Source organism: Sphaerodactylus townsendi, linkage group LG04 (assembly GCF_021028975.2).
Source record: "Sphaerodactylus townsendi isolate TG3544 linkage group LG04, MPM_Stown_v2.3, whole genome shotgun sequence".
Lineage (NCBI taxonomy): Eukaryota > Metazoa > Chordata > Lepidosauria > Squamata > Sphaerodactylidae > Sphaerodactylus > Sphaerodactylus townsendi.
The window spans coordinates 147674602-147694335 of NC_059428.1; the positions used below are offsets into that span (position 1 = coordinate 147674602).

The 19734-nt window shown below is 45.6% G+C and overlaps 1 protein-coding gene across 1 annotated transcript in view; it reads right to left on the bottom strand.

Moving 5' to 3' along the window:
• Positions 1-19204, bottom strand: part of PEMT (phosphatidylethanolamine N-methyltransferase) — a 60937-nt gene extending 41733 nt beyond the window's left edge. Inside the window, exons 1-2 of the mRNA XM_048495493.1 lie at positions 19015-19204; positions 13065-13172 (exon numbers count right to left, since the gene is read on the bottom strand). Coding sequence (XP_048351450.1) covers positions 13065-13172; positions 19015-19077 — 171 coding nt within the window. The 5' untranslated portion in view covers positions 19078-19204. The remainder of the gene's footprint in view (positions 1-13064; positions 13173-19014) is intronic.
• Between the last annotated feature and the right edge of the window lie 530 nt (positions 19205-19734).

The following is a 19734-nucleotide window of genomic DNA, read 5'->3' on the forward strand; positions in this document are numbered from 1 at the left end:
TTGTGGCGGTCACACACTCTCGACGTGATGCACCTCTGACGACGCAGCCATAGACGCAGGCATAACGTTAGGGGCAAAAACTACCAGCCCACGGCAACACAACCTGGAAAATCCACAACAGCCAGAAGAACATATACTTTTAGCAAGATGCACCCAGCCATGATATTGATGGCAAAGCCTGCCTGCCTAGGCGGCCGCCGGGATTGATGAAGAGAGGAAATGCAAAGGGGAAGGCTTCGTCGGCCAAAAAAAAGATGCATTTGCTGGGAAGAAGAAATACCAGGACACAGTCGATTATTCAACGTTTGGCCTCTGTTCGTAAAACATATGACAGAGTTCAGGAGACGTAAATGTGCAGAAAGCGGGAAGGGGAACCAAAAGAGGCAGAGTTAAAATACCAGCTGGTCAAGGAATCTAGGAGCAAGCCAAATACAGGGTTAACAGACTTGTTTTTCCAGCCACGGAGGTCGAATAAGGAGGGGGAGGCTGACCATAGTGTGGGAGGCTGAAAGTCAGACTGTAGACTGTATGTTGATTGCTACAAGGAAGCATTTGTCTGCCTATTTTTGGTATGTGCTGTGAAACTCCATGTGGATAGGCATACGTTCGCATTTTCACGAATGTTTAAGTCCTGAAGAACAGAACGCACGAACGAACTTCGTTCGTGCGTTCTGTTCTTCAGGACTTAAACATTCTGCTAATTGATTTGTACAAGCTAACAATTAGATGTTTGCAGGAAATTTGCTAATGAGCCTCCTTAAAATACGACATGGGGCCAAACTGAGTCGGAGCGGCTGAGGTGTCTCTACTGACAAGGGAACACCAGGCGATCTTCGACAACCAGAGAGCTAATTAGGAACCTTCATTAAGTGATATTAAGTTGTACTCAACTAGCTGGTAACAATTAGCCAAACGCGCACCGCTGGCGCGTTTCCCGTGCATTGGGAGAATGTGTCCGAGAGAGCCCAGCTTTCTGAATTAATTCCGCCGCTCTTTAAGGGGAGGTATCGACAGAGTTCATTTTGACCATCCTCAGTGAAACAGAAATGACATATGCTGTGGTTTCAAGAACAAGTGGAGGGCAGCATTCCCCTGCCCCTGGTTTGTTTGGGATTTTTTTTGAAGCAAGTTTATAGTCCATTTTCTCATCTCCCTCCTCCTTTGCTTTCAAAAGAAGTTTTATTTGTGTTACACTGAACTAAGAATGCAATGATTAGCCAGAGATAAAAAGAAGCAGGATCAACTGGATCGGCTTTGCCAATTTCACATAGAACTTGTGATCCTAACATTCAGGCAGAGATACAAAGAAGCAGAATTGATTGGACCAGCTTTGTCCATTTCACATAGCACTTGCAATCCTAACGTTCAGGCAGAGACACAAAGAAGCAGTGTCAATTGGACCAGCTTTGTCCATTTCACATAGCACTTGCAATCCTAACGTTCAGGCAGAGACACAAAGAAGCAGTGTCAATTGGACCAGTTTTGTTCATTTCAAATGGAACTAGTAGTGTCATGTTAGAGCGCTTTTGAAGTGAGGGGTGATTGAATCACTGGGAAAATTGAAAAGAGTACTAGGAGTACTCGCTGCATGTAATCAGGGACTGCTGCAGTAATGATTGTGCATTAGCGTGGATCAAATTTGGCTGAAAAATGTGGTTCCTTGTGTGCGGTAGGTGAACGAGCTATCTGTTTCCGTTCCTTCAGGTAGTGGCACCTGCCCAGGGAATCATTTTGGCTTCCATTTTGGGTGGGTAGTTCTCAACAGCAGAGATGGAGGCAGAGCCCTTTTTGAATGGTCACTTCACGGTATAGCTGTGCAGTAACACTACAGTCCCCGTGCAAAATAAAAAAGGGGGTGGATTGTTCTTCTGCATCACGGAGGACATCAGGAATAACACATTTCCAGCAGTAGCATGTGGAACAAATGCAACTGAAGAGACAAGGAGAAAAAACCCTAATATGGAGCAGCAGTGGCGTAGGAGGTTAAGAGCTCGTGTATCTAATCTGGAGGAACCGGGTTTGATTCCCCGCTCTGCCGCCTGAGCTGTGGAGGCTTCTCTGGGGAATTCAGATTAGCCTGTGCACTCCCACACACGCCAGCTGGGTGACCTTGGGCGAGTCACAGCTTCTCAGAGCTCTCTCAGCCCCACCTACCTCACAGGGTGTTTGTTGTGAGGGGGGAAGGGCAAGGAGATTGTCAGCCCCTTGGAGTCTCCTGCAGGAGAGAAAGGGGGGATATAAATCCAAACTCTTCTTCTTCTTCTAAAATGACCAGGGGAGGGGGGAGATGTGCGGAATTATTTTGTTGAAGACGTTTCCAAGACACAAGGTTTGATAACCAGGATAATCTGTGTTACGTGGTGCACACGTTCAGTTGCTGGGAAAACAAAAGGATTCCAAACAGGACCTGCTAGAGGTATTGTGTCATTCTAAATAAGGTACACCTGCCCACTCCACGGCAGCAGGGTTCAGGTCTAAGTCAAGGTGCGCACTTTCTCTGTGCCAAAGAACCAGCCCCAATTCTAAACTGGTCTCAATTCCACATCTGCCGCTTGAGTGAACCACAAAAAAGCCCTTTAAAAACGAGAAAGGAATCCGAACTGGGTAGTGAACGAGCTCCTGAGACAAATCACGTAAACACTATTAGACAAATGAAATCCTTATCGACAGGTTATCGTGCATGGATTTCAAGGGAAGGCGCATATGGACGTAATCTCCAGGGATTGGTGGAAAAGAGAAAACAGACCTTATGAAACCTCTAGGTGTTTATTGCCAAACCGCTTGGCTTTACCTCGGTCGTGTCAAACTGAAGGTAATAATGTAAATTCAGTCTAATAGCTTTTTAGGGTAATGCAGGCGTGATAAACTTATGCATGAGTTTTGGAGTAAACTCCTGATAAGGGAAGGTTTCTTCTGTATTGATTTTTTAAAAAATCCTTCAAAGGGACAGCTACTCTTGTTTACCCACAACGAGGAAGCAAATTGGCCCAAAATGACTTGCCTGTCTTGTAGGGTCAACAGTCCCACCAGCCAAGCCGGCTTACAAACAAAACGAGTCATCTGACATGCAGACGGACAGAAAAGACCTTCATCAATCAGGCCGGAGGACAAACCAGAGCAGAAGAATCTAAAAACCATCTACAAAGACCCAAACTGCGTCAAAACTCCGAGCCGGAGATCAGCAAAGCGCCGGCATGAAAAACCGCAATTTGCAAAGCAGAAACTGTACAATTTCACGTTACTAGTAGCTGACGCGTTGATGAATAATCCATAAAGTCTCCACAGCCGAAGCTTTAGCAGTTACAAGTCTTTTATTAGTCAGAAGCACGCATGATAAGTCATCGAGAGAATTATGTGCAACTGTTTTAAGCGCTCTGGCAGAAATCTGTGCATGGTTTGCGCTTGGATTCCAGGTGTTTCCCTTCCTGGAAAACATCCCATCCTATGAAATTTCAATGAAGTCCACAATCAAGGGATGAAGGGAAATGCCTCCCCCCTTTTCTGGTCAGTTCGCACCAAATGCCCTTCGGAAAGATACAAGGAATGTGAACACTGGAGGGATGGGGGAACAATTTGGAAATCCCACCTTCAAAGTCTTTGTCTTCAAGTATTTTTTATCAGGGGCTCAAGCAGACAATTGTTTATTTCTTCACTCCTTTTCATTCCTTTAACTGACACTTAGGTGCTCTCAATGGTCGGTCCCTGTCAGAGCACTTTTGTTCTCATCAGACCTGTTTTGTTTAGTTTGGGGGCGTTTAGTTTGGGGGCGTTTATTCTCTTTTTCTTTACAAAACCATATTTTTCCATGCACTCTCGGGCATGCAGAGACCCCCAAGTAGCCACGTCCTAAGTCTGTCATTAGCAAACTTTAATATCTGTATACAGAAACTGATACACAGAAATGCCCAAAGTCAGAGGCTTAGTTGTATCAATCGATGAATTATTTGCAGTTCATGCCCTTTTTATGCCTGAAGAGTTGCATCCTTTAGCGGGCTGACAGCGGATAAGTTGCGATGCCTGCTTTTTGCACCAATGCATGCAAGCAGCATGTATTTGCCAAGTGATCGTAAGAAATGATAGCAAGGTTACATAGTTTCGCGGACAGACACGGAAGGCACACAGAGACATCGAAGTAATAAGTCTCAATTCAAAAATCTCAAGTCAGTTTTTTTTCTTTTTAAAGCAGTAATAGAAAGCAGAAGGAAGCAACAGGCCACTCATTCAAAAAAAGGTGTCTATTCATACAAATGATCACAGGAAATCATGTCCAATTAATTACCCTCTTGCGCTTCTGAACAACTTTTGAACATGTGAGTTTCTGTTTCCATTTTTTAAAAAATCCTTTTGGGAATCTGAATTCGCACCCAGTACCAGATTCAATGGGCATTTTGCACTCCCATAGAATCGCAAAGACACTCACAGTAGTTCAGACCCCCTTCTGGCCCCCACTGGGACAGTGACCCACAGATCCCGCTGTCATTTTGTATCATTACAGCTAATTATGTCCAGACCGGCATTAATAAATAAGTTGAACCCTGTGTGTTGCCATCCGCTGTCCAGCCCCAAGGCCTTACTGACAACTGCTAAATGAGTCTGTTTAAGCCGCACATTCATTTCTTGCCTGCCAATTCAGGAGCCATTTAAATAAGCCCTGATTTATTAATATACACCGGCTTGCTGATAAATTGTACATCGCCCAGCCCCGGTGGGTTTCATTAGCCCATGGCTGGATGCAGCATTACAAAACACACGATCCTGCATAATTATTATTGTAAAAGTGCTTTTCGAGATGCTATTTTCAGCTGTTTGGCCTGTCTTCAATTAGCCACCTGCGACGGTGGAGTCTCTTTGCAAAGCGATGCTCTGTGCAAAAACACAGGCTCGGGGGTGGGCGGGCAGCCACGCCGCCGGCCCTCCATTATGTTCCACTGCGCATCCGCCACATATGCTCAGGAAACAATTAGACGCTGTTTGGAAGGAACGCAGCTCATCAGCAGAATCGGCGTCCCAAGGGGCCTGGCAAACGAAGGTCACCGTTCTATCCTTTTACCAGCGTTTAAACCTCTGATCAGCCTTGATGAAGCTGAGGCGGAGAAAGGAAATATAATTTGGATGACCAGTTGCGCGGGAGGGGCTCTTTGCTGAAGCCAGAGTTAATTCTGGTTCCTCTCCTACTGTTTCCATTGCCCGATAATCACCAGATCCTCTCAGAATTATCTGCACATTCAGCCGCTGTACCCAAGCAAGTTGCTTAATTCAGGACTTTATGGAATAGGCCTCAAGGTGGGGAAAAGATGTCCTTGGCAGAATCAGGCCATTGAGGACAGTGAGGTGTAGTGGGTACAGTCCAGGAGGAGACCCCAGCTCGTAGTGTTACTGTTGCAAGAATAAAACAAAGCAGAGAACGATGTCGTAAGCCACTTTGGGAGAAAAGTGCAGGAAACAAATATCACTGACTGGCAATGGCTCTCTTTTGCTTTGTCCGCCATGCTACCAAGATCCTACTTCATGGGAGGTACCTGGGGTTTAAAACCTCCCTGAGCAATACCATAATCCTAGTCTTATTACATTGCTTATTAGGCATCTTATCCATTTTCCTAATCTTATTACATTGATACTGACAAACTGGAATGCATCCAGAGGAGAGCTACCAAAATGGTAAAAGGTCTGGAATCCATGCCCTACGTGGAGAGGCTTAGGGAGCTGGGGATGTTTAGTTTGGTGAAGAGAAGGTGAAGAGGTCAAATGATAGCCATGTTTAGATATTTGAAGGGATGTCATGTTGGTGAGGGAGCTTCTTTTCTGCTTGTCCAGAGACCAGGACCAGGAGTAGTGGGTTCAAGGTGAAGGAAAAGAGATTCCACCTAAACATCAGGAAAAACTTCCTGACAGTAAGAACTGTTTGACAGTGGAATGCACTACCTCGGAGTGTGGCAGAGTCACCTTCTTTGGAGGTTTTTAAAAAGAGGCTGGATGGCCATCTGTCAGGAGTGCTTTGATTATGTGTTTATGCATTGCAGGGGGTTGGACTTGATGGCCCTTGGGGTCTCTTCCAACTCTACGGTTCTATGATTTCATTGCTTATTAGTCTCATTCATATTCCTAGTCTTATTACTTTGCTTATTAGGCATCTCATCCTGCTGATTACATTGACTTTCACCAGGTAATCCGTAAGAAAGGAGGTCCATAAATAACATAAAATGAAAATGAAAATAAATCAATAAACCAGTCCTGTTAGGAATGCTTAAAATAGTAGAGAGCTGGTGTTGGGGAACCGATCGGGTTCTGCGTACAGCAGCTTTGAACGTGCGTAGGGGTAGAGTCATCCATGTGTTGCTATGTTCCACCTGCCCATGTTATTTTGCTGATTTTTTTCAGTTGATGCTTTACTCCATTTACCGGAGAAACCTGAGATCGAACCTACCACCAAGCTAAAACCCAGTGATGGCCTCTCAGTACCATTAGGAAATAAAATTCCTTACAACTGTGCCCAATGGGAGTCCAAAGTCCTTGCATCGTTTTCCTTCTCTAACTTTAATCCTTGCGACAATCCTGCGAGGTAGGCGAGGGTAAGGACAGTATGATAGGCCCACGGTCGCCCAGCAAGCTTCCACGGCAGAGAGGTTATCAGCCAATTTAAAAGGTGCTCTAAATATATCGAAAAGAAAAACCGTGGCCATCACAAGACCCAGAAACGTTTGGAAAACTGGAGGCGGCGGCGAAGGAAAACTAAATTGAATTTAGCTTCCCCAATGAATGGAGCTGCAATCCCACGAAAAGAAAAACCCGGTTCTCAGGAAAAGAGGTGCCCGTTTTCATGAGACTCTGGAGCTACTACCTTGGCACAAAGGCAGATGTGAAACACACACACACACACACACACACACACACACAAGAAGGGGGAACGAATAATGTGTCATTCGGCTGGTATCGGACAAATTGACAGAGAGTAGGAGAGTCTTGAAGACTCGAAGACCGCCACTTGGAAGTAAATTCAGTTGCCTTTCCTGCCCCCAACGTTTCCAAACGAACCCCAAGTTCAACAACAGCAGAGACGGGGTATCTGTCAAAGGAAGCATTGACTCTCAAAAACTCACAACCCGAAAATCGTATCCTTTACGGTCACCCTGAGCCCACCAGGGGAAGGGTAGCAAACCAGTATGATGAATCAAATCATATCAATGTCCAACTGAACTCGACCGTATTTTACTTTATTGTCCACTTTACACTGTACCCAGAGTTAAATATTTGTCATCCCTGCTACTCAAAAAAGAATATGCATCTGACTTGCAAAAGGTTTCCTTTCTGCTGGACAACGCCAGGAGTGACGCAAATGACGCAGTTGCCAAATACTTGGATTTGTATATGAAACAGCGCTCTAGGAGCAAACTCTGAACTTTCCCCTCTTTTTTTCTTTGTATTTTATTCAGTTAAGTGGAGGAGGAGGAGGAGGAGTTTGGATTTATATCCCCCCTTTCTCTCCTGCAGGAGACTCAAAGGGGCTGACAATCTCCTTGCCCTTCCCCTCTCACAACAAACACCCTGTGAGGGAGGTGGGGCGAGAGAGCTCCGAGAAGCTGTGACTAGCCCAAGATCACCCAGCTGGCGTGTGTGGGAGTGCACAGGCTAATCTGAATTCCCCAGATAAGCCTCCACAGCTCAGGCGGCCGAGCTGGGAATCAAACCCGGTTCCTCCAGATTAGATACACGAGCTCTTAACCTCCTACGCCACTAACCTCCTACGCCACTAATGAACTCCACCATCTAGTTGAAGTGGACCTGTGTATATAATACCGCGATATTGTTATGCCAATAAAGGTTCTTTGATTTGATTTGCGACTGAACTCGAACCCGATACCTGTCCATGGGAGCTTTGACTGACAAAAAGGACATACCCGGAAAACCCTGTTGGTCTCTAAGGTGCTACTCAACCTTCTACTGAATCTAAGCACCCAGCAGTGGGAAGAAACGGCTCATTACCACAAAGAGAGCATTTTTATGAGCGCACATTCGGGGGAATTGCTGGCCGCCTCGCCGAAACAGTTTGCAAACACTCGCCGTGTATCCGGTGTGTAATGGGTTCCTGGAATCCAGGCCCAAGCAGACAGAGCTGTTATCTGAAGCACCCATCAGCAAACCGATTCCAGGCAGAAGATAACACACACACACACACACACACACACACACACACGGCACCTGCTTGATGTCACTTCCAGCCACTCATTTCAACCAAAGTCAACACAGAGTGGAAAGAAAGACAGGGAGCCGGTAACCTTTGTTATCGCTCTTAAATGCGAGACCTGGCTAGTAAAATGTGGTTGGAGGCAAATACGCACAAACACACACTTCTTCAGCGATCCAGGCACACGTGCAGACAACACAACGAGCTCGGCAGTCAACAGGACAACGGCTATTGCTTCTTCAATGCCCCCTTCCGGAAACTGGAAGAGCTACAAGGCAGCAAATCCTGCCGAGCTGGTGGTCTGCCAGAGAGGTCCAGGGTACCTCGCCTGCGGGTGGGATTTAGAGATCGACAACCGCTGCCGAGGGAGAATATTGTGGTGGTCCCTGGCCCCAAAGATGTCCGGCTTGTTTCAACCAGAGTCGGGGCCTTTTTGGCCCTGGCCCCGACCTAGGGGAGCGCTCTGCCTGGTGAGATCCATGCCCTGTGGGGTTTGATGCAAGGAGGTGTTCCACCAGGCATACGGTTGTGGCATCTACGGCGGTTTGCCTCTTGGCCTTTTCCTTTGCCACCCTTTTCCCCTTCCGGGGAGGTAGAAATTTGTTTAATGAACTCCGCCATCTAGTTGAACGGATTTTAGTGTGGGTCGGCAGGGGCGCCCGATCGCATCTAATTCTTCCTCTGCTCTTTGCAACCGGACTTCCAAAGGGGCCAAGTGAATGGGCCCATCTCGAGCAATCCAGACCCCCGTGGCCCAGATCCTGCGGCGCCTCCTGTGTGCATGACCAAGCGATGACTAGAGACCAGGCACCTAAATTTAACTTCTTGCCTTTTTGTGACCATATCTCCAGGCATCAGCTATGAGTTCACCCACTTAGGCGATTGTCGCTTCACTGCTAAAGGATGACACAGCAACGATCAATGGGTTTTTAGCTCGGAAAAGAGTCACCGGCGGCCCCGCCTTTCCCCGCCTGGCCTCAATAGACTCTTGTCCCTGGTAAAAGCCGTTCGAAAAATCTTTATTCGTCTGTTGGAGATGGACCAAACGGAGGCGGTCATTGTGACTCGGACAGCGGGCCGGTGGGCCATCTGTCGCCGCCTCCGTTGGCTCAAAGAAATGGCAAACTCATTTATATTTCGCCCGCTGAGACCTTCACTGGGAGGGAGAAAGGGGTTATCTGTGATGTCAGCATTCATTGTGAGCGCCCATCAACAACTCAGTTTCATGTTTTAAAGGGGGGGGGAAGCAATTCTAGTGACACTTGACGCTGCCGTTTTGTTCAATGGAGAGGCGTCATCTCTCTGGAAAAGCGATACGGAGCTATCAACGCTCGTATGAAGCATCCAAAATGTTTCCCAAAATGAATAGCGGCAGGAAGCCCAAAAAACTGAACCGACAAAGCTGGGATCTCAGCAATTTTGGTGAAGAGCAGGCCGAAAAGACGACCTCCCGCACGGCAGACGAGAAAACAGCCATCTTGCGTGGTTGAAGGGCAAATGAGATTTGAAGACGAAGAAGAAGCAAAGTTTGGATTTATACCCCACCTTTCTCTCCTGTAAGGAGACTCAAGGCGGCTGACAAACTCCTTTCCCTCCCTCCTTCCAAAGTAGACACCTTGTGAGGTAGGTGGGACTGAGAGAGTTCTGAGAGAACTATGACTGGCCCAAGGACACCCAGCAGGAATGTGGAGGAAGGAGGAAATAAATCTGGTTCATCAGATAAAGAGTCTGTCACTTATGTGGAAGAGTGGGGAATCGAACCCGGTTCTCCAGATTAGAGTCCACCTGCTCTTAACCACTACACCATGCTGAACAGAAGACACACACACACACACCCGGGTGAGACTGTGCTTGTGTCTGCTGAGGTAGAACCATAGACAACTTTTGCACCCATTATCTTTATTTATTTATTTATTTGTATTTATTTATTTATTACATTTATATACCGCCCTCCCCTGAAGGGCTCAGGGCGGTGAACGTGAATATACAAATAGAGCACAAAATAAAATCAATCAATCTCAGATCATTAAATAAATCATAGTAAATGGCTCTATAGTCTTTGAATCATTAAAACCCCATTAAAAGCAGCGTATTAAGATGCCTGGAATAGAACCCACAACTTTCTGATGGTGTTGTGGTTAACAGCTGGTGGACCCTAGTTGGGAGAACTGGATTCGATTCCCCACTCCTCCATGTGAGCAGCAGACTCTTATCCGGTGAAGTGGATTTGTTTCCCCGCTTCTACACATGAAGCCTGCTGGGTGACGTTGGGCTGGACACAGTTCTCTCAGGACTCTCTCAGGCCCACCTACCTCACACGGTGTCTGTTGTGGGGAGAGGAAGGGAAAGAAGCTTGTCAGCCACCTTGAGTCTCCTTTCAGGAGAGAGAGGCGGGATATAAATCCAAACTCTTCTCCTGTAGGCAAAGTACATGTTAACCGTGGAGATACCCCACTTCCTGTAGTACATCTGGTCCAAGAGAAATGGCTCTAGGCAAACAATTAGGGAGGAACCCCAGGCATCTCCAGGAAACAGTAGACTACAATTCCCATCAGCCAATTGGCCATGCTGGCAGGGGCTGATGGGAATTGTAGTCCATGACATCTGGAGTGCCAAAGGTTCGCCACCACTGCTCTATGTCTTCTACCACACCACATGGGATTTTAGGAATGCCCCATTCCAATCCTAAAGGGCAGGCATTTGGGGTGGGAAAGTACCTTTGGTAAGTTTTGGCCCAGAGATAGCAGGACCAACCCACACCAGCCCAGCTGACCCACTGAAAAAACATCCTCCCAGTGACACATTCCTCATTCAAAGAGGTCAGCTGACTCCAACCAAAGATGCCTTATCTCATTTCCTTGTTTTCCCCGCAGTCGATTGCTGGCAGCTACATTTGTTCTGACAACTGACTTGTCAACACCTCATTTTTCGCCAGCGGGCAGCTGCAGGGAATTTGTTATTGTGGCTTTGTGGGTGGTTTTTCCCTGCTTGGGAATCGATATTGCTTTGCGCCCATTCCCATGTTGATGGTGCAGCTGAGTGGTGAGAAATTCTCATTTATTCTTAGTCACCCTCCCACCGATTTGAAGTTTGACTCTTTCACCATCCAACTCCCCTCCATTTAAGAAATTTCCTTCCTTCCTTCCTTCCTTCCTTCCTTCCTTCCTTCCTTCCTTCCTTCCTTCCTTCCTTCCTTCCTTCCTTCCTTCCTTCCTTCCTTCCTTCCTTCCTTCCTTCCTTCCTTCCTTCCTTCCTTCCTTCCTTCCTTCCTTCCTTCCTTCCTTCTGTTACCGCGAATTGCCAGGTAACAATAAGTGATTTCAGCTCAGCAACTTAATGAGGCGCAGGAAGCCGGCGTTTCTTCAAAGCAGGAAGGATTTTATTGCTAGTGATCTCTTGGCACAGCTCAGCAGAAAAGGAACCCCACATGGCTGTGCCTCAGCTCCTTTATACCTTTCCCAGTAACCCAGAAAGGGGTGTAGGGCAGTCCCACCCCCACAGTGCAAAACCCAGGAAGGGGGCGGTCTCCTTCCATCTAATACAGAGAAAATATAACACCAAAGGGAGAAAACAATCTCTTTGCACATGCTGATGAGATCAAATCCCAGAAGCAAAAGCCTGCACCTCCTTGCCTGAGGTGGTTCCCTTGGGAGTGTTAGGACAAAGACAAAGTTTAAATGAACCAATGAATTCTTGGATGCTGGAAAGTAAGGATGTGAACAGTCCAATGAGCTTGGATCCTGAGAGTAAAACTTCAAACAGTCCAATAGCAAAACAGGGTGACATCTTCCAAGGCTGGGTGACCCTTGGATGTGCTGGCAGCAACAGATTCAATTAGCAAGTCCAAAGAGGGTCGTTGTTCTTGTCAAAAGGTCGGCTGGGCTGTTGGTCTAAGCAGCCTTCCAGAGTCAACTTCCTTGTCACTTTCAATATCAGACCTTAACTGGCTATTGCTTCTCATTCTCAGACACAAATTTCAAAAAAATAACATTTCTAACTTAAACATTAGGGAAAACCTTAAAGGATAAACACACATACCTTATACTTATAGGCAGGACTGTACATCTACCTACTGGCAGGGGTTTCGGAGTTTAAAACTAATAGAACCTTTTAACTTTAACAGAAGAACCTTTATTAAACTAAAATCCTAAACTACAGGCATAAACTTTAACTAAGAGGGAGCGTTTACAACATCCTAGGAATGACACACAAACACAAGGGAAATCATATAGCATTGGCACAAACATACATATGCGTTCTCTGTGAACCTTATGGAGGCTTCTGAACCACACAAGTCTCCGTATCCAGGCAAGGAGCCAGTGTAGCCAGGCAACCTGACTTCAGGAAAATATTTTGTTTATTTTCCCATCGGTAACACTTCCTTCCTTCCTTCCTTCCTTCCTTCCTTCCTTCCTTCCTTCCTTCCTTCCTTCCTTCCTTCCTTCCTTCCAATATTTCTACCCCACCTTATCTCCCTGGACTCAAGAAAGCTAATTTTATTTGTATTTACTTACTTCCTTTTCTTGCTTCCCAATGGGGACCCAAAGCTACCAATATCACTCTTACACTTGCCCATTTTATCCTCATGACAGCGCTGCGAGGTAGGTTAGACTGAGGGAGAGTAAACTATCAAGGGTGAATCAGAAAGCCCTCTGATCATGGGCAGAGGAAGCCAAACACAGGCTCAGAGATTAACCCTACTATCCTAAGCATATTTATGCTCTCCTAAATTTGTTCACATCAATGGAGCTAGAAGGGGGTATGTCTGCTTTGGAAAAAGGCCTGTTTGGAACGAGGCCAAATTGGGGCACTTGCCTCAAAAATCAGCAATGCCTACAAATATTTTACCATTCCTAGGAGAGCAAAAGCGTGCCACACGTACCGAATTCCAGAAAAACGGGTTGAAGGCAATGAAGAAAACAGCCAGCCCAAAAATGGAGTCCGTCACATCCACGTAACCGAGGAAGGAAGTCATGGCTGAGAGTTCAACCTGAAACAGGTAACCAGAGTTAGTCAGACGCCCGAGTGATGGACCCCTTCAAACTTTCTACCATTATGTGTGTGCGTGTGCATGTGTGTGTGTGTGTGTTTATATATAAACTTTTTTGTATTTTTTACAAATATAACCAGGGCAACAAAAAGAAAAGAAAATCAAAACAACAATTACAACTTCGCAGAAAAGGGGGAGATAAATTGCACATATAATATTACATGCCAGGATCTAATAAATAAACAATAAATTATAACAGCTCTTCTAGACAATAAAGAATGGTATAGAAATGAGCATGGAATAATGATTATTGTAATAATATTTTTTAAAAATAAAATTAAAATATGATTGTATTGTAAATTGTGTTGTGACCCACCCTGAGCCCTGTGCGGATAGCCTAAATAAATAAACAAACAAATAAATAAAATACCCTTTGCAATATCCGATAAGCCTGATTATGATATTAAACAGTACTATTGCGTGGATCATTACCAAACAAAATTGATAAGAAAAACTGATACGATGGACAACTATTATAAATGTCTTTTGTTATGTTTTTAATATAATTTAATATAATTGAAAAGACTTACTAATATACATTTCTAATGAAGTTTTCCCCCAAATTAAGAATTGGGTTCACACATTACTATAATTTATTCAGCATATGTGCACATGTTTTGAATATTTTCCTCCCTTTATTATTTAGAAGAAGAAGAAGAGTTTGGATTTATATCCCCCCTTTCTCTCCTGCAGGAGACTCCAAGGGGCTTACAATCTCCTTGCCCTTCCCCCCTCACAACAAACACCCTGTGAGGTAGGTGGGGCTGGGAGAGCTCCGAGAAGCTGTGACTAGCCCAAGGTCACCCAGCTGGCATGTGTGGGAGTGTACAGGCTAACCTGAATTCCCCAGAGAAGCCTCCACAGCTCAGGCGGCAGAGCTGGGGAATCCAAACCCGTTCTCCAGATTAGATACACGACAGCTCCTAACCCTCCACGCTATTGCTGCTGTTCTCTTTGTAGTCCCACTCTTCTGGGCCAGGAGGCTTCAAGGTGGATGACCCTCCCGGCCCCTCCAGGACCTCTTCATTCTCCATGACCATTCTTGGAGAGATGTCACCCTGGGAGTGGGAGTGGGACCCGGCTGTTAGGTCCCTGAAAGTCTTGTCTGTCACCCTCTCTCAGCTTCTGCCACCTTGGCGTCAAGAGAATGCACACGTTTCCTGAGTGCCAGGAGCTCATTGCAGCGAGGGCACACTCACAACATCTGTCCTAGTGGCAGATAGTCGTACATGTGACACTCAGCGCAAAACACTGGAAAGCCCCCACCCCCCCTGCTGGCTTCCTGCCTTCATATCTAATTCTGTTTAGATATTAAATTTTTAAATATTAAAATTTTAATGAGTTCCTCCCCCTTGAGTTTTCTGCACCATCTACTATCCCTCAAGGTATGTCCTTATTCAGTAAACACCTGCGCGCACCATTTAGTTGAGGAGCATACCGGTCACGTCTTGCTCCACTGGTGCAATTTCAACAGCCACCTGGTTACCTGTTGTTAGAAGTCGGTTATTGTGCCAAGGGTGACCCAGGCGCAGATCCAACTGTGCTTGCCATGGAAAGTCATGTATGACGGAGACATTCATTTCCAGGAATATATAGAACGTCCCCCCAGAGATCTCCTTGAGGCAGCCGTCAAGAACTATCGGCCGTGACAACTTTAACATAACTATTCCCAAAATCCCCCGGGAATGCTGGCAAACACTTTTTTATACCCTGTCGTTCTTCTTCAAGCTAGCTTGAAATGGTATCCCTTCCCCCTATAACAGTGGTGGCGAACCTTTGGCACTCCAGATGTTATGGACTACAATTCCCATCAGCCCCTGCCAGCATGGCCTATTGGTCATGCTGGCAGGGGCTGATGGGAATTGTAGTCCATAACAATTGGCCATGCTGGCAGTGGCAATTGGCCAATTGGCCATGCTGGCAGTGGCTGATGGGAATTGTAGTCCATAACAATTGGCCATGCTGGCAGTGGCAATTGGCCAATTGGCCATGCTGGCAGGGGCTGATGGGAATTGTAGTCCATAACATCTGGAGTGCCAAAGGTTCGCCACCAAGGCCCTATAATATATTCACAAACCAAAACAAAAGGTAGATTAGCAAAGAGACAGTGACTGGCTCACAGTCACCCAGTGAGTGGCGGACCAAGGATTCGAACCTGAGTCTCTCAGCTCCAAGTCTGGCCTCCTAATGGCTACGCACCTTCCTTCCTATCACATTCATCTTGGGCCGACTACGAGCAGCACTTTAGGGATTGTTCTCAATACAAAAGACTCGGGTTTGTCAAGAACACCTCAAAGCGTTCTTGACCTGCCCAAAAAAAAACCAAAACAAACGACAGCGTCATAACTAATAATAACTCCTGCTCTCTTATGTACTTTCGCAAGATAACCTAGATCTTTTTACAGGCAATAGATTGGACTCTGGAGGATGTTAGCTGGCACGTAAGTACTATTCAAGGGAAGGCATTTCCCTCTCCCAGCCAGAATTTGGGCCTATGTAATCAGGGAAAGCTGGAAAAAGAGCTATTTCCTCTGAAAGAATCACTTCTTAAAGAAATGAAATTGATAAATAGGATAGAGCGGGGAGGAAAAGGAGGCAGATGCAGGTTTGAAGAAACCCGAAAGAAACCCAAATTAGGTTTTTGGCAGATTTCCCCCAATTCGATCAGCTAAGACTCTTCAATATTCACTTGCTGGATTTATTCACTTTTCCCATTCATTTACCTTTATTGGCATAAAAGAATTAAACACAAGGCTTTAAAATCAAGGCTTCCGCTATTGATCTCTCAGACTCGTAGCTAAGGAGGGAAATTTAGCCAGTGGGTCAGTAACAAATGGGTTAACGTCAGCTAGTAAACAGATCAATCGCAATTTTCCCGTCAGCGAAGATCCCTGTACCATAGCGGCAGGTGCAGCCAATACAATCTGCACAACCAATCAAATTTCCAGCCAATCAGATGCAACCAGGGCAAAAGCTCCTCCTACTTTCTACAAAAAAACCTTTGACAGGCACCAGTGTTCGAGGATACCCTGGCCCCGACAGGAACCACGCTGGGGACCTCAGCTTAGACTACCCTGTTCCATAAATGACTGGAGAAAGACCCTCCCTCTTAAAACCATGAGAGCTAGCAACTTTGCTCCACCAAAAAATGCCTCAAACTGACCCTGACCTGTAAAGATTCAGTTTTGCTAATTATTGCGAAGAGAACAGACTGGAAATTAACTATGCTAAAACTAAAGTTCTCATTTTTGCTAAGAGTTGGAAGCCCTCGTCCTGGCGAATTAAGGGCCACAAAATTGAGCAGGTCAAATATTTCCGATACCTTGGCATTTACTATAGGTATAATTTGTCATGATCCTCACAGCGACTAGCAGTAACTACCTCGGCACATACCAACATGACAGCAATATATCACTTTTTTTACAGTAAAGGCAATCAATATTTTGTGAGGGTCTTGTTTAAATGGGAAATGGCACACTGAAAACCAAGAGGGCCATCACCGAGGATGCAGAGCGGAAAAGATATTAAAGCATGAAAAAGAACATTATTTCTGTCTGTCTATTTTTGGAACTTATACCACACCCAGTATGGAGGTCTCAGGGCGGCTTTCAAAAATTAAAAGAATAAAATCATCCTATAAAACAATAATTAAAACTCCATAAGACACTTCCAAACTAATACCCACTCACATACCCTCTCTAGCCCCAGACTAGCAGCTTCCAAGGGGGGCACTGGGGGGGGGGGGGGCAAAGGCAGAATCGATTGTGCAAGAATAATAACAGTAGAAACAATATTAATTTGTTATTGACTAAGATATAAGTAACTGTTTACTAGAAGAAGAAGAAGAAGAAGAAGAAGAAGAAGAAGAAGAAGAAGAAGAAGAAGAAGAAGAGGAGGAGGAGGAGGAGGAGGAGGAGGAGGAGGAGGAGTTTGGATTTATATCCCCACTTTCTCTCCTGCAGGAGACTGAAAGGGGCTGACAATCTCCTTGCCCTTCCCCCCTCACAACAAACACCCTGTGCGGTAGGTGGGGCTGAGAGAGCTCCGAGAAGCTGTGACTAGCCCAAGGTCACCCAGCTGGCATGTGTGGGAGTGTACAGGCTAATCTGAATTCCCCAGATAAGCCTCCACAGCTCAGGCGGCAGAGCTGGGAATCAAACCCGGTTCCTCCAGATTAGATACACGAGCTCTTAACCTCCTATGCCACTGCTGCTCCTAGGTACTAGGTACTTAGTACTGTTTGGGAATTAAATGTTAGAAGGTGACAGATTTTAAAACTATGCAATATTCTTCCTGAATGATATTAGTGTTGTAACTTTAAGATCCGATGCATTAGAGTTAATATGTATACAGTTTATGGGTATAAAAGTTGGGGTGAAGGGGAAAGTCTTGTTCAAATGCCGAAACTCTTAAAGGGCTGGGGCCTGGCGAATTGTCCCGGGGCATACTTTTAATGTTTTTAAATTTGTCATATTCATTATATATGTTTCATTGTAAGTATTTGGAGATATGGCGAGATATAAATGCAAGAAATGAAATAAAATAAAGACTTAATTATTTCTTTTCATCTCTGGAAAGATGCGGGGGTAGGATTAGGGGCAGAATTTCAAAACAAAACCTAGAAATTCGTACCGTTCCTGCCAATGCAACAGGGCACTGCCTTCTTTTTCATGCAGAAATTTCCAGCACCAAAAACGACCCCCGAGGAAATAAACGAACCAGGTGGGAAATTCTTGGAGATTTTGGGTGGGGCCTATGGAAAATGAGGTTGGGGGTCTTTAGCAGGGTATAAAATGCCACTGAATCTACCCTCCAAAGCTAACATTTCCTCTGGGGGAAGTGATCTAGAGCAGTGGTGGCGAACCTATGGCACGGGTGCCAGAGGTGGCACTCAGAGCCCTCTCTGTGGGCACGCATGCACAGAGTTCATCATGTGGGGGGACCCACACACACACATTTAGGCTGGCCTGGGCATGATCCTTTACCTGGAAGTAAGCTCAGTTGCTGGCAATGGGGCTTGCTTCTGAGTAAACCTTCCTAGGGTCGTGATTCACCCATTCAAAGCATTGAAGGGTTGTTTCACCAAGCTTATTCCTGAGTAATGTGCGCCTTGGAGCCAACTGTTTTTTCTAAACAAAAACCTCAGTATTCAGGTTAAATTGCTGCACTTTGCGATAAATAAGTGGGTTTTAGGTTGCAATTTGGGCACTCGGTCTCGAAAAGGTTCGCCATCACTGATCTAGAGTGATCTAGTGTTGTCTAGAGTCCAGTTTTGAATCCGGGAGATCTCCCAGCTGCAGACTCCTTTCTCCAGTTATTTTGCCCCACTGCCAATGTTAGAAAAAAGAATCCACAGATCTCCCCCAGCAAATCCTTTAGGAACAAGTCACGGGAATGATGCATCATCACGTGATATTTTTCCACTTAAAAAAAAAAATAAGTCCTTTTTGTTCTGGGTCAAAATAACCTTCCAAGAGGTTTAGGAAAGGGTGTGTGTACATTGCAGCCACAAGGCAAAGCCCAGGAAATCTGACATGAAGGGCGGAAAAGGAAGAGTGGAGCTGGAGAGTGGATTTTTCTAGAGAGAAGCAACCCAATGTTGCACGTCTGAATCCAGAACCCCTGACATGTGTCTGTTTGAGAAAGTCAAACAAAAGGCTGAGAGAGGGAAGCTAAGGCAATTCACAAACCTAGCCAGAAGTTTACTGTTTTCCCCCAAACGCTCTTGCCTTCTTTAAGGGAAAACAAATATTTGCCAAACAAAACAAATAAATGTATCTACCTTGCTATAATCCACATTTCCCAGTCCTCCACAGCAATCCAGAGAATGGGGCACGTTATTCATCCACAACTAATAAGACTAATTTGAAAATGGGCTAATCCCCAAGTTTTAAAGGGTGGGGGGGCTGCATGAGCGACCCCCGTCTCCCCACTCTGGGCATAACTGTCCCAAGGCAATTTGCAAGCAGCAATTGCAGTTTGCAAACAGCAACTGCAATTTCCGGGTTGCTCATGAGAGCAGGCGGTGTGCTAAGCATGCTGGGAAATGTAGTCCATCCCCCTTTTCTTTTTAAATGCTTGCAGCCGGTCTAGCAAGACAGATGCAAAGCCTGGGAGACATAGGAGAGGGGGGGGGGGGGTGTCAACTTTTTGAGTTTAAAAGGAAAAAAATCTTGACTGAATCTAACGCGTGAAAAGCTTTTTTGCTCCTTTGAAACCACAAATGCCATTGAAGCCAGAAAAGGGGGGGGGGGGTTCAAAGTGTAGATTGTGCAAAGAAGCAAAAGGAACACATCTGGAGCTCGTGCAAAGAGGTCACGCAAACTGCTCATAAACAACGTCGTAATGCAGTCGACAAAATGATTCACTGGAAAATGTGTGAAAATTATCCTTTGCCAACGGGGAAAAAATGGTGGGACCGCATTTGTGGAAAAAGCAGTTGGAAAAGAGCAGGTCAAAATATCGTGGGGCTTCTGAATACGAACAGGTTAGGTGTTGGTGC